The 16,223-nt window shown below is 31.5% G+C and overlaps 2 protein-coding genes across 3 annotated transcripts in view; one reads left to right on the top strand and one right to left on the bottom strand.

Annotated features, from left to right (window-relative positions):
• The window catches only part of LOC111061568 (peroxidase), a 35,536-nt gene extending 26,580 nt beyond the window's left edge, over nucleotides 1-8,956 (bottom strand). The window contains exons 1-4 of the mRNA XM_039435130.1: nucleotides 8,765-8,956; nucleotides 7,291-7,387; nucleotides 6,362-6,564; nucleotides 1,122-1,289 (exon numbers count right to left, since the gene is read on the bottom strand). Coding sequence (XP_039291064.1) covers nucleotides 1,122-1,289; nucleotides 6,362-6,564; nucleotides 7,291-7,387; nucleotides 8,765-8,840 — 544 coding nt within the window. The 5' untranslated portion in view covers nucleotides 8,841-8,956. The remainder of the gene's footprint in view (nucleotides 1-1,121; nucleotides 1,290-6,361; nucleotides 6,565-7,290; nucleotides 7,388-8,764) is intronic.
• A 6,003-nt stretch (nucleotides 8,957-14,959) lies between these two features.
• LOC111051126 overlaps nucleotides 14,960-16,223 on the top strand; it is a 39,670-nt gene continuing 38,406 nt past the window's right edge. The window contains exon 1 of one of the 2 annotated variants that reach the window (XM_039434608.1): nucleotides 14,960-15,349. The gene's annotated coding sequence lies outside the window, so the exon portion shown is untranslated. The remainder of the gene's footprint in view (nucleotides 15,350-16,223) is intronic. The other variant, XM_039434609.1, reaches the window with a different exon arrangement.

Genomic DNA, 16,223 nt, shown 5'->3' with positions numbered 1-16,223 from the left:
ATTGCATTCAATGAGGCATGCAATTTACAGTCTACACTGCTGTTGATTTTTTACCAAGTTACATTGAGATATTGAATAACATGCGTCATGGCATGCAATTTGTAATCAACTCAACAGATGATTTATGATGAATAATTCTATAGTTTGATTTTAACTCTAATATTGATGTATGAAGGTGGCTCCTATTTCCTTTCATATTATTCTTGAAATGTAAAATTTCCAAAAACCTTGTATATACGTCGAAGCGCAATTTAAAAAGGAACATACCTGTCAAATTTCATGAAAATCTATTACCGCATTTCTCCGGAAATGCGCAACATATAAACATTTAAACATTTAAACATTCAAACATTTAAACATTAAACATTTAAACATTTAAACATTTAAACATTTAAACATTTAAACATTTAAAATTTAAACATTAAACATTAAACATTTTACATTAAAAGATTATTTGATGAAATCCAAGTTCAATTGTAATGAAAAAAAATCCTTTAAAAAATAATTTAATAAATAACGTTTCGAAGAAAAAAATTAAGAACAAAAAAGTTGAAAAAAAATCGGAATTCGAACCTAGGAACTCTCGTTATGAAAGCGAGTGCTCTACCATTACGCTACAGGCTACGATCAAAATTGAATGTCTTGTAGCAACATTATAACCTCCTTATAAAAACACATTTCAGGCATACAACAATGTATGCCGTTTGGAACTTCATGTAACATTAATGAAATTTTAACATCAATTCTGAAAAATCTAGAAGGAAAATTGAAATTTGGGCTTCGAGGGGCACAAAATTGATATTTTTAGAATCTATGTGCAAAATTTGGGGATCTAAATCATTCCCGTTTTTCCGGTACCGTATGCAATCCACAAGTTGACAAGTTTTGATGCGAACAAACACAACCCTACTCTCACTTATATAGATGATCACAGATAGTTCAAAAGTGAATCTGACTATAGATTATTTAAGATGAGTCATAGTCCTACTCGTATGGCATACACTAAGATAATCGTATTAACAACCGACATACCGGTATTCAATGAGAAAGATATGATAAGATAAAAATCAATCAATTGATGGATATTGAAATTATAAAAAATACTTTCTGAATGATCAAACCTATAGGTTCCACATGAGATGCATCATGAGCAATTGCTTGTCCCCAAGTCAATAGTAATTCTGCGTTGATATGTGACGGACAGTTATCAATTGGAAAAAGCAGAGTTCTCAACAGTCGAGCAGAAGGAAGCGGCTTTCCATTACTCATTTTTCGAGGCGCCGATATCCCTGGAAAATTATTCAAAAATATTACAATTAGCTATAATTGCAATAATACGTTTTTCCTATTTTTTTAAGATGGAGGAACAAATTTAGTTACCCTAAATATAATGATAGACAATCTAGCTTCAAATATATTACAGCAATATATGCAATATACGAGTGAACAACTATAAAATAATATACAGTTCACAATGTACAGTATAATATGGGAGTTTCTTACACAATAATAAGATTTATTTTGAAATGATCTTGAAATTATTCAAGATGACTATAGAGTTGGTGAATTGGAATCTCAATTACTAGTAGTTCTGTGAACAGTAGACCTCGCGCAGTTATAAACCGCAGCCTCCTCTTATACTGTCCATCAGAGTAAATCAGTAAATCCTGTCTGTATGTCGTGTCGGCGGGATATCGGTGTGAAAACGGCTAATGGCTGTTGGGGCTGGTGTATCAAAAATACTAACATAAAAAGCTAATCACCTTCAAGACATACTGGCATCAAGACAGTCCAAGTTCAAAGCAGAGAAAGTTCGAGAGACAATACTAAGCTATTTTAGTTATTAATTGCATGTGTTATTGCACGCAAACAATAGTTCATTCATTTATTCACAATGAAGACAACGGGTTTCCTCAAAATATGTCTCCTTAACAATAAAAATTGTACATAAAGAAATGAAAAAAGAAAACTAACGATGAAAATAATACGAACTTATGCAATAATAAATAATACGAACAACAAAAATACCACCTAATTCAAAAATTAAAAATACAAAGATTTTAAATACTTATGAAAAAAGTAAAAATAAAAAAAATTGGGAATTCAAAATTTATTAAAATTGAAGAATATAATAACAAATAATGAACAAAAATTTTATCAATAGAATAAATAACATTTATAATTGAACGACGTCCCAATAAACCATAAGCACATCCACACTGATACACCAACTATTTATTTGATCAGATCATGCTTACACAAGATTTAATTATCATATAGCCTAGGTAACGCTTTCCGGGATTTAGCGCGAGAAAACCAGAAGACATCTAGGCGCCCAGACAAGCTGTTATAAGTTCTTTGCATCCTATTTGATAGTGCATAGAAATTGCATTCAATGAGGCATGCAATTTATAGTCTACACTGCTGTTGATTTTTTACCAAGTTACATTGAGATATTGAATTACATGCGTCATTTGTAATCAACTCAACAGATGATTTATGATGAATAATTCTATAGTCTGATTTTAACTCTAATATTGATGTATGAAGGAGGCTCCTATTTCCTTTTATATTATTCTTGAAATGTAAAATTTCCAAAAACCTTGTATATACGTCGAAGCGCAATTTAAAAAGGAACATACCTGTCAAATTTCATGAAAATCTATTACCGCATTTCTCCGGAAATGCGCAACATATAAACATTTAAACATTAAACATTTGAACATTTAAACATTTAACATTTTTAAACATTTAAACATTTAAACATTTAAACATTTAAACATTTAACATTTAACATTTAAACATTTAAACATTTAAACATTTAAACATTTAACATTTAACATTTAAACATTTAAACATTTAACATTTAAACATTTAAACATTTAACATTTAAACATTTAAACTTTAAACATTTAAACCTTTAAACATTTAAACATTTAAACATTTAAACATTTAAACATTTAAACATTTAAACAATTAAACATTTAAACATTCAACATTTAAACATTTAAACATTTAAACATTAAACATTTAACATTAAACATTTAACATTAACATTTAAACATTTAAACATTTAAACATTTAAACATTTAAAATTTAAACATTTAAACATTTAAACATTTAAACATATTTAAACATTTAAACATTTAAACATTTAAACATTTAAACATTTAAACATTTAAACATTAACATTTAAACATTTTAAACATTTAACATTTAAACATTAAACATTTAAACATTTAAACATTAAACATTTAAACATTTAAACATTTAAACATTTAAACATTTAAACATTTAAACATTTAAACATTTAAAATTTAAACATTTAAACATTTAAAATTTAAACATTTAAACATTTAACATTTAAACATTTAAACATTTAAACTTAAACATTTAAACATTTAAACATTAAACATTTAAACATTTAAACATTTAAACATTGAACATTTTAAACATTTCAACATTTAAACATTTAAACATTTAACATTTAACATTTAAACATTAACATTTAAACATTTTAAACATTTAAACATTTAAACATTTAAACATTTAACATTTAAACATTTAAACATTTTAACATTTAAACATTTAAACATTTAAACATTTTAACATTTAAACATTTAAACATTTACATTTAAACATTTAGACATTTAAACATTTAAACATTTGAACATTTGAACATTTAAACATTAAACATTTAAACATTTAAACATTTAAACATTTAAACATTTAAACATTTAAACATTTAAACATTAAACATTAAACATTTAAACATTAAACATTTAAACATTTAAACATTTAAACATTTAAACATTTAACATTTAAACATTTAAACATTTAAACATTTAAACATTTAAACATTTAAACATTTAAACATTAAACATTTAAACATTTAAACATTTAAACATTTGAACATTAAACATTTAAACATTTAAACATTTAAACATTTAAACATTGAACATTTAAACATTTAAACATTTAAACATTTGAACATTTAAACATTTAAACATTTAAACCTTTAAACATTTAAACATTTGAACATTTAAACATTTAAACATTTAAACATTTAAACATTTAAACATTTACATTTAAACATTTAAACTTTAAACATTTAAACATTAAACATTTAAACATTTAAACATTTAAACATTTAAACATTAAACATTTAAACATTTAACCATTTAAAACATTTAAACATTTAAACATTTAAAATTTAAACATTAAACATTTAAACATTTAAACATTTAAACATTTAAACATTTAACATTTAAACATTTAAACATTTAAACATTTAAACATTTAAACATTTAAACATTTAACATTTAAACATTTAAACATTTAACATTTGAACATTTAAACATTAAACATTTAACCATTTAAAACATTTAACATTAAACATTTAAACATTTAAACATTTAAACATTTAAACATTTAAACATTTAAACATTTAACATTTAAACATTTAAACATTTAAACATTTGAACATATTTAAACATTTAAACATTTAAACATTTTAACATTTAAACATTTAAACATTTAAACATTTAAACATTTAAACATTTAAACATTTAAACATTTAAAATTAAACATTTAAACATTTGAACATTAAACATTTAAAATTTAAACATTTAACCATTTAAAACATTTAAAATTTAAACATTTAAACATTTAAACATTTAAACATTTAAACATTTAAACATTTAAACATTTAAACATTTAAACATTTAAACATTCAAACATTTAAACATTTAAACATTAAGAGAAATGCCAAACCGTCGACTTGAATCTTAGACCTCACTTCGCTCGGTCAATAAATAGATATACTATGAAATATAGAGGTGATATTATTGAAGATAAATTTGTCTTTGCAATTGCAAAAAATCATTCTAAATAAAAGTATCCTATACGCCTTCATCATAATATGTTTTATAGTGAAACCATAGAGTAAAGATAGCATAATTATAAGAATATATCCCATGGTATAGGTCATTTTATGTTTTAAAATTCAAGCTGATTTTCATGTTAACTCAAGCCGATTATTGTCGACTACTTCCTATTATTAGCCTACTGTTTTGGCCGGTCGAGAGTGTAATAATGGCACACTCTGAGAGACTACCAGCGTCACATAATATATAGTTTCACGGAATAAACTACTCCAGGACTATCAGCTTGAGATAACATTGGAAATTGGAACATGAACGCCCTATACAATGGGATATCTTCTTGTGCTACCGTACTGTACTATATCTTTTTACTTTCCTTGCCCTATTACCATAGGTAAGGAAAGTATTGATTTCCGAAAAAAATTAAGGTACCCCAATTTCTATATTTCTATACGTTTCAAGGTCCCCTGAGTCCAAAAAAGTGGTTTTTGGGTATTGGTCTGTATATGTGTGTGTGTGTGTGTGTGTGTGTGTGTGTGTGTGTGTGGTGTGTGTGTGTGTGGTGTGTGTGTGTGTGTGTGTGTGTGAGTGTGTGTGTGTGTGAGTGTGTGTGTGTGTGTTGTGTGTGTGTGTGTGTGTGTGTGTGTGTGTGTGTGTGTTGTGTGTGTGTGTGTATGAGTGTATGTGCGTCTGTGTACACGATATCTCATCTCCCAATTAACGGAATGACTTGAAATTTGGAACTTTCACTATAAGGATCCGACACGAACAATTTCGATCAAATGCAATTCAAGATGGCGGCTAAAATGGCAGAAATGTTGTCAAAAACAGGGTTTTTCGAGATTTTCTCGAAAATGGCTCCAACAATTTTGATCAAATTTATACCTAAAATAGTCATTGATAAGCTCTATCAACTGCCACAAGTCCCATATCTGTAAAATTTCAGGAGCTCCGCCCCAACTATGCAAAGTTTGATTTTAGATTCCCAATTATCGGGCTTCAGATACAATTTAAACAAAAAAATTCAAGTGGAAAAGATTGAGCATAAAAATCTCTACAATTAATGTCCAGTAACATTTTCACCTAAAATTGGAAATAAGCTCGAAGTTCGAGAAAATAAGATTATTCAATTTGAAAACTGTTCGCAAGTGTTGATTTTATTAAATCATTTACTATGAAGAGATAGCAGACTTCATAATTTTTATGTCTGCAGCGTTATTGTTCTGTCACCAGCTGGCTTAGATCTTGGAATAGTAGACTTTAAATGCGCTTGAACACTAGCGTCAGGTGATCAATTTTCATAACGGCAAGGAAAGTTGTGTGAGTGCTCCACACCAGATTTTTTCTATAGTAAAATGTGCTTCTTCAATTTAAAAAATAATATTCCATGACTCAACAAATAATCCTAAATACATTAGTGGTTAGTTTTTATTGTAAAAAATATTATTTTTATATGATTTATCTCATTATTTATTTACCATCGCTAAAGTCAGCCGGCAACAGTCTGTTCAATGCTGTATTAGATAGACCCCACGCTGCCACCTGTACTTTGTTGTTACATGCCCCAGTGATTGTTCTGTATTTGGAGTTGACATCGCAGTCCACAGGGGGCGCACAAACTCCAGCAATATTCATCCCTTTGTCACTTTGGAAATGTGTCTGCGGTGGTTTGTATGGGCGTCTGCAACATACCGCCGGTACAATTCACAAGCGATTGAAATTTATTCATAAAACTGGAATTCAACTGATCTGAGAACCATGTGTGATATCAATAAGAAAACAAAAGTATCATAAACATAGTGGCGAATCCAGGGAAGGGGGATGTATCTCCCCCACCCCCTCCCCGAAATTCCACGAGAACCAATCACAGAAGCCTTTTTTTCGAAAAGCCTTCTCTGATAAGTTCTCGTGAAGTTAATCACAATTAAAATTCAACCGGCTTTTGTACAAGCGGGCCCTAATGTCATATTCCATTTATATGGATGTATAAGTCGAAAAAATATATAAGGGATGAGAGAATATCACAATAATAAAATATTCATGAGCTATACACTTCAAAGTTAGTCAATTTTGTTACTTTTCACCATTTATTATTATGAAGAAATTCAATATAGCTTATATTGCTCTAGTTTATTATAGTTGAGTTAGTTTCATGCTAGTGGTTGAAAATTATTGTGACTATCTTAATTGTAGGCCTAGTTCATAACCAGTTACGTTGTAGCCGGTAAGGCTACAATATTAATACTTAACAATGTTATTTGTTGCTTTACTTATTAAGTATTATAGCTGAAGCTGGTTATTTCTTGATAAGAGAAAAAGTTATATTAGGTACAATCAAATCTGCTCGTATCCTATTCCCATAAAAATGAACATATAAAAAAAAATTATTTTATTTGCAGAGACTTACCTCATTGGACATTCTGATTTTTGACAAGAAGGGCTTTTGGTTGCCGAACAACGTCCTACGCCAATGTCAATCTTCACTTCACATGACGAGCCAACAACTGTCAAATAAACATAAATTTATATGAAAAAATGTATAACTTATTCAGTTCTGGGAAGATTTTTTTCAAATACAGTACTTAGTAATATTCTCATCAGTTCAATATCACCGGTATCGTAGGGTCCCAATTGACAGAATCCCAAACGACCGAAATGCTATATTTTCCCAAACGGCCGAAAACTACTTTTTTCCCGATTGGCATAACGCTTTCTGTCATTTGCAACAAACTAGAGAAACTTTCTGTCGTTTGGGAAACCTATCACTTTCAGTCGCTTGGGACTCTCAACACTTTCGGTCGTTTGGGACTCTCAACACTTTCGGTCGTTTGGGACTCTCACCACTTTCGTCTCAATGCAACAAACAACGTTTTCTGTCGATTGGGAAAATTCTTAAAAGTTTTCTGTCATTTGGGATTTGGCTGAATGAGAAAGTTCCAGTTTCAATATTTCATTAATTCTGCCAATTGGGAAAAAAGTAGTTTTCGGCCGTTTGGGAAAATGTAGCGTTTCGGTCGTTTGGGATTCTGTCAATTGGCATGCCACCACTGCGTGCTGGTATATATAGTGAGGTCCACGTTATAATGACAGTGTTTGATTAGCAATTGTATTGCTATCCTTGTCATTCAACAAAGCGGATAGCGCTATCTCTTTTACGCTTTGCTCTGTTGCCAGATCGTTTTTAACAATGTAGAATTAATAATTAATAGACTAAACAAAATATTTCATCTTAAAAGCATGAACATTCATTATGAAATTATTTTAAAATATAATTTCTTGCTTAATAAAATATAATTGATTACTTTAAACGAGAATGAACAGTTAAAATAACATCAATAAACCTGTATCAGCTACCGTCAATAGAAGACATTGACGAGACAGAGGTTCGGCAACGTTGTTCTGCTATCTTTCTTCACTGCCATTATAACGTAGACCTCACTATAGACGGGTTTACTTGAAGACCAAAAACTATAATGACATCAAATAATATTAGACTACGGTAGGTATATAAGAGAAACTGAAAATTTTCTTGAGATCTAAAGATGTTAAATTTGTAAGAAATAAGGTACCTAGTTTATTGTTGTTTCTATCACACGGTTTGTATCATATTCCTAAGTATAATTATAACTTCTAGAGTAGTCTTTTGTAGACATAGGTAGCTCAAATACGTATTTTTGTAGATGTGGGGAAATATAATAGTTCACAGCTTTAAACTTGGAGTAGGTACAATAACGGGTTTAACACCTGTCAAATTATGAACAAAGAATGAAATAATAAATTCCAAAAGCAATTATTGAAGAAATATGCCCCTAGATCCAACATTTTCAACAAATATCGAGGGATTGGGAAAACATTTGGTTTGAAATTGTAGAATAACTCACCTAATCCAATAACTTCTAAACCAAAGACAAGCACTAATAAAACCAAGAATCGTGAATAATACAGTTCAATCATCATGCTCGTTTCTTCCTGCTCGACTCATTAAACGTAAACCTCTGCACTTCAAGTAGACCTACGGTAACTACAATGTGGTTAGTGTGAGTTCAACTAACAGAATTTATTGTGGGAGCTGACTAGAAGAAATAGAGCAGGGGACTAACTTATTATCAATTTTCCATTTAAACCAGCCAATAGGAAACTTACAATATTTCGATTGACAACTCACAATCATTAAGATTGCATGGTAACTGTAAAACAAATCACTCAAAGAAAAGTTATCGGAGAGGCCTACTAGATTTTCTACTATAATATAGTAGAATCATGTGGAAATTAATTGTAAATGGCACGTTTTCCCTACAAAGAAGCAAATTATTTCCTTTCCGTTTTCCCTTATTCAATAGTATATAGCTTAAAGGATAAAACGTTGAAAGGGAAAAGGCAAGTTGACTCAGTAGTGGCACATAAAAGTAAATAACTGAAGGCCTAGAAGAGATAGTTGACACATGGATCGAATAATTAGTCCGCACGTGCATATTGATAGCGCTAATTCCATTTTTACAAACCCGAGAAAGTTACCAAAAGCCTACTTCATCTATCACAATGATTACCGTTATAGTGATTACTACTACTGTTATAGACTATTGATCACTATGTATTACAAATAGGCCTACCGAATACACCTGTTTTAGACTATTATTGATTTGTTCCGACTTCTATCAGATACCGTATTGGAATGTTAGGTACCGAATAAGTTTTTCCAGAATGATAGCTTCTTTCACAAAAATGCTACTAGCAGGGTATCACAAATATTGAAAGCTTTGAGTTGATATTTTACTGATAGAACATTAAAGGTATTTTTGGTGATGAGAGAGATCAATTTCATCAATCAAAATTATTGTTACCATCGATGATAAATAATCGAGAAAAAACTTTTTTCACATGAAATCACATGTCAAGAGCAGAGGTCATGATGTATGAAATACGGTAACACTTAAATTAAAATTAAATGATTAATTTACTATATCACTACATATGATATGTTTTATTTGTCACTACACATGACATATTTTCGTGTAAAACGTTGAAGATATTTTTGGAGATCAATTTCAATTGTTGCTATCAATAATAAATAATCAAGAAAAATCACATGAAGAGCAAAGCTCGTGATGTATGAAATAATTAATAATAATAATATTCGTATGGCTTTTATTGGTGTGGAGTTCCTGACGGAAGTTCCACCTCGCCTGAATATATCATGCGAGCCGTCAATGGGCCTTACGACTGTCATACTTCATCCGGGACCGACAGTTTAACGTGCCCATCCGAAATAATACGAAATAATTAATTCACTGTATCGTATTTTCTTTATGTTTATGAGAAACAGGAGCCTGTCTTCATAATCACAACTTATCCGCAATTGATTAGAATGCTAGAAATTTTAGCATGATTACCGAGATTTTATTGTGAGATATGACAATCTACAATAATATGATTTCCAGTGATCCTATATTATATTGTTGACTAGCAGGGAACCCGTCTCCGCAAGGGTCTAATTAAAAACTTGACCAACTAAAAATTCTTGAAGAAAAAATAGGCCTTCAACCATCCTCCGAAAATAATAATTGTAAATCTATATGCAAAATTTTAAGTTAATCAGTCCAGTAGTACAGACGTGAAGATTATTCGTGAATCTTCTATCCCGTACGTGTATTAACAAGTTTCCCTTATTCATATCAGCGGCAATCAGTGAGCCCGGTTCACGTTGAAGTGCTCGATCAGGTCAAGTGTGGTAGGTACAGCTAAGCATTCCATCTACGCTTTTATGCGTGTAGCAACAGATGCACTACGCGTAGTGATAGTAGATGGTAAGGGTCGTAGAGAGTGAGGGTGAGTAAGGGAATGAGGGTGAGTGAGTGAGAGTGCGCATGATCGACTGCGCCCTCAATGAGTGAGGAAACTCCACAACTCACAGGAAGCTCTGAGTGCCGCTAAAATTGACGCAGGAAATACCTAAGAATTAATTTTTTCTCAAGTATGAAATCAATCCTTCATATCAATATTTTGTAATTTCTGTGTAAACTGTGTACTACTACTTTCTCCACTAATCATTGGGGTATGATCAATAAATTTGAAAAATGATTGAACGTAACTTGCTATTATCATTTAAAATAGGTCCAATAGTCATGAAACTTCTCATCAGATCCCTATTTTACTTTCTAGTTTGGTAAAACTATTTCTCTATTCACTGTAAACTATCAGCATTGATTGGATGGAATTGGAAAGCATTGATGTTAAGATAAGAACCGCTGAAAGAATAGAGTGAATCTCACTATAGAATTCAGAACGTTGTCTGATTATAGAGACCATCACGTAAAACGGTCACTTCGCTATGTTGAAAGCGAATTAATTAATCGGAAGGAAATAAGTTCCTTGAAATAAAAAAACGACTTACGAATAATAATATCATAACGATGGTGTGGAGTTTCAACAGGCAAATGTGAAAATACTTGTAGAATTTGGCTTCCGCTATCACCAATTTTGAGGTTTCTACAAAGTTCTGGATCAATCCCTTTGCTCTATCCCTGTTCGTAATTGGTTCCATTCCCGAAAGATCTTATACTACTAACAGTTAAAAATTACTTACAAAGAGGTCTTAAGAGCAAGAGGGTTATCTTCATTGAATATCTTCCAACAAATTTATCGACTCACACTCACAGTATTAACTGCAGCAGAGAAAACTTAAACAAATTTATAAGATTGTTTTATTCTAAAGGTGCGTACAGATATACGCCCCACGAACATGAGCAATTCACTTTTAATCAGCTGACTATATCTGTATTTTCACAGAAACGGTAAGATACAGATATATAAAAAGCTTGGCATCAGCTGATTAAAAGTGAATTCATTCGTCTACTTTCAGACAAATTATTTATGAGACTATTCATCTCCAGAATCTTTAACTTACGTTGTGGAGTGAGTTTTACCTCTCTGTCTCTCCAGACAGTGATTTGTGATTTAACCCTCTCACTGTCTCTCCAGACGTGTGATCTTCAACTGGATAAGTATTATTATTAAACGAAAATCCAACGTTCACTTTCATCTGTAGACTGTACGATAATTATCTGAGATCTTTTTTATATTAAACCAAACCTCGTACGATTTATAATTTGGCCAGATTTTGACAAGTGATACAGAAAATATATCGCTCAGATAGATCCTCAACTCTGGAGAAAATATCGGACTCTGAGAGAACCGAATTGCATTCCCAATCCAAGGAACTCATTTCTATCGAAAAATTATGGTTGAACCTCGAAAAAGTAAAGCAAAGTTTATTTGCAAAATATCCGTACACCGTGAAGAATCTTACTATTCTTTTATTATCAGAGTCTTATATTCTTTGATTCTTCAATTATTCATCCTTTTATTATTCACTTTGTATTGTTTATATTAATTTCTCACTCACGCGAATTCGAAAAAAAATCTTAAATAGATCTCTAAAATATTGTTCAAAATGATCTATCATGTCTCACTCTGAATTCTATCTCCATTTATACTATAATTTTCAGATATATCCATAATTAACCTAATTACGCTACATTAATAACACATCATTTGGATAATTTATTATTACGCTTCATGATTTCGACTTACAAGAACCATTGAAAACAATACTGTTCTCATTTTATAGCTTCAGCATGAAGCCAGTTACACACACATCGATTTTTGAACGTAAGATTTCTGCTGTCCTTATAAATTCTACCAGATATGGAAATTCAAGATCAAGGTTTGTCAAATCTAGTAGAACTTCGAATCAATAGAGAAATAGTTTCATCACACATGATGCTTGCCAAGGTGTTGTGTGTAGAATTCATAAGGACGGCAAAAAATCGTAAGTCCCAAATCTATAGGTGTGTAACTAGACATAAATATATGACTCAAATAGGCTATGTAGGCATGTAATTCCTTAATAATTATGAAGATGAATATGATGTGATCATCAATGTACAATGGAAACACTGGGAAATTTTATTATTAACTAGCCGTTAGGCTCGCTTCGCTCGCCATATCCGTCTAGCCAGGGGGCTCCGCCCCCTGGACCCCCGACTGGATCGTCCAAAAATGAGATCAGCGGGCTCGCTTCGCTCGCCTGCATGTAGACCTCAGCGGAACCTCTGCACCGAATTTGAACGTATTATGTCAATTTGATCTCGAAAAACACCTGTTACTATATCGGCGTATCTTTGGCGAACAAAATTCTTCCACCTCATGCAGGTAAACCTGTGTACTGATTTTTTTTTAATATATTTCAATCAATTATTGAAGAAGGTGAGGAAACTGAGGAATTTGAACATTTTCTGTTTATTTGTTCTCGATAAAGCTGAGAAAACGCTAAAAAACGTAGATTGCGATCCAAAAACCATTCTTATTGCGCATCTAAAGGGCCAACTGAGCACACCTACCAAATTTGAAATGTTATGTCATATTTTTATCATATGTTAGGATGATCCAGTCGGGGTCCAGACTAAAAGTCTGGCTAAACGGATATGGCGAGCGAAGCGAGCCTGACGGCTAGTAATATAATAATCCCAGGAATAGCTCCGATTGAAGTAGCAGTACCCAATCAATTTTTCCGAGATAAATCAGGACCTCCTAAATAGGTATTTAGGAGGTACTGGATAAATTGGTATTTAGGAGGTCCTGGATAAATGCATTTCAATCTTCAACTTTGTGCCAACCTAACAAAGTCAACTCAACTTAATGCCAACCTGACAAAATTGTTAATTTAGTTACCAGAACAACTGTTTCGAAGAGGTACTCTCTTTAGATTATAGTTCTATATTAACATAATATGGTATGAACATTTCAATTATAATTATTTTAAAATATTGGAATAAGAAGAATATACATGCTAAAATACGAATTTTAAAGTTAAAATATCGCCAAAAGATTTCTTAGTGCGCCTCTAAAGGGCCTCTAAATGAACATACCAAATTTGAACGTTTTTGGTCCGGTAGATTTTTAGTTCTGCGAGTGAGTGAGTCAGTCAGTCAGTCAGTGAGTGAGTGCCATTTCGCTTTTATATAATTATATAGATCTATCTAAATTTAAAATTGTTTGTTTTATTCTCATTTGTATATTCAGATTGGTGATTTAGTGTATAAATTGAAATGGACATAACCTACATAATATTTGGACAATTTAGGACAAAATTAGGAAATTGAAGAATTTTTGTGCAATAGCCTGTTTTTTCTTTTCCAACTACTGTATTGTTTACTCTATCCAATAAATAAATAAATTGAATTAGATTTCATAGAATTATGAACAATATATTGTTTGAGAAATGATTCTCATGTAAAGCTTATAAAAGAGTATCTTATTCAGAATCTCTGGAAATCCAGAGTGTTGAGCTCTTGAGATGTCATCGTAGTACTTTCTGTTATTGTGGAATCAGAGTATCTGCCTGTGAATGATAAAGCTGCCGTGTATGATTCAACTCCATTATTATTATCATAGGGTGAAGAAACAAGGAAGAATAGCCTACATCTCTACCGATATCTAGCAACGCACTACAGCTACACGTTATAGAGTAGGCCACTCTCGTTCCATTCGCTAAGAATTTGTTATATTTTCAAATTTCAATGTGAATAAATAAATGAAACTCTCACTGTGTTTTTGACTCGTACTCATTCTCAAAAACGTTTTCTGGAATATGCATGTAGCATTGGAGAAAAGATGCTTATGTACTATGCCTACATAGTTTTAGCTAAAGACGCTTATAAACATATTTTTAGCTTCATCTCAACAATTTTGATAAAATATTCATTCCACTGCATTTTGTTTCAGTTGCACTCCGAATTCACTGTGTTTTTGACAAAAAACTCGTACTCATTCCAAAAAACGTTCTTTTAAATATGCATGTAGCATTGACATAAAGATTTTAATGATGCTTATATAGCTCATATAGTTCTAGATCTTTCTCAACAATTTTAATGAAATATTCATTCCACTGCATGTGTTGCCGAATTTGAGAAACGGCATCAGATGCAGCAGCAGTTATCAATGATCTGTATGCAAACCTTAGCGTTCGTGACACACCATTAAGCACAGTAATGGCTGACAAGTTTATTGACTTGACTACATAAAAAATTAATCATTTTACTTGCGTTTTTCAAACAAATACTGGTGACTGGATGCAAGAAGTTCTGTATTCATTTTGCGTGTCGCACAGTACTGCGACACGCTGGACCGGTACCAGCTTGCAGCAGCAGTAAGGTCCTTAAATTCGTCTTCTGACTCGTCGACGGGAAATTCGTTGCGGAAAAAGTGTGTGAACATTGTTGCGGCATATGTTTTATAGCTATAGAAGGACTCTTTAATGTAAATACTGACGTTTTGTCAAGTTTGTTCAAACCAGACTTGACAAAGATTAGCTTACGTATCACTTTATGGAAAATTCCGTCGAGAACAAACCATCGGCCAAAAAAACGTATTCTTGTAAATGCTTCAAATTTCGAAAACAATGAACTGTAAGTCATCCCCCTACCATTACAAAAAACTAGTCACTATGGAATTATATTTAGTCTCCTGTAATAGATATATTTTGATTCAATAAAACCCAGATATTTTTCTTCCAATACAAACCATTACGTATTCTTGTAAATGCTTAAAATTTCGAAAAGAATGAACTGTAAGTCATCCCCCTAACATTACAAAGAACTAGTCACTATGGAATTATATTTAGTCTACTGTCATAGATATATTTTGAATTAATAAAGCCCAGATATTTTTCTCCCAATACAAACCACAATTACTATTACATCCTACCAATGGATCCATCACTTTCCTGTAAGTCTCTATAGTTTCTCATACTCAACAACATTGTAGAGCATTGTACAACATTCTAGTTGTAAATTAGAGTGGATAAGCTATTATACAGTGTATGCTCTTCATTGTATGCTCTGCTCTGTATGTGTGGCCTCCATTGCATCTGCTGCTAGCAATAATAATTATTTGGAGCGGGTGACGCCTATGGAGCGCCTCATTAATAATCGTTACAACAACCCAGTCAACTCAAACATCAACATCCCTTTCGCCATTCACCATTCGCCATTTGTTATTCATTCGGCTTCGCGCCCATGTTACAGTAGTAGTTTCTCATGCATACATTTGTACTGTGTGTTCCACATTCCATGATTACAGTTCCCATATGTGGCAATTTGCATGATGGAAAGAGAGGAGAGCTAATAGCTCAAGTACTGAGTATTGATAACAATTGAAATTGTAGAAATTTCTGTTTGAAAATTATGAACTGAAAAGTATCTAACATTTATGAAGAGGTTAATTTAGATCAATTATATCATTCTTGGATACAGACTTTGCTAATCTTCTCTGAAAATAGAA

Source organism: Nilaparvata lugens, chromosome 8 (assembly GCF_014356525.2).
Source record: "Nilaparvata lugens isolate BPH chromosome 8, ASM1435652v1, whole genome shotgun sequence".
NCBI classification, from domain to species: domain Eukaryota; kingdom Metazoa; phylum Arthropoda; class Insecta; order Hemiptera; family Delphacidae; genus Nilaparvata; species Nilaparvata lugens.
This window is presented reverse-complemented; position numbering and strand designations above follow the sequence as displayed.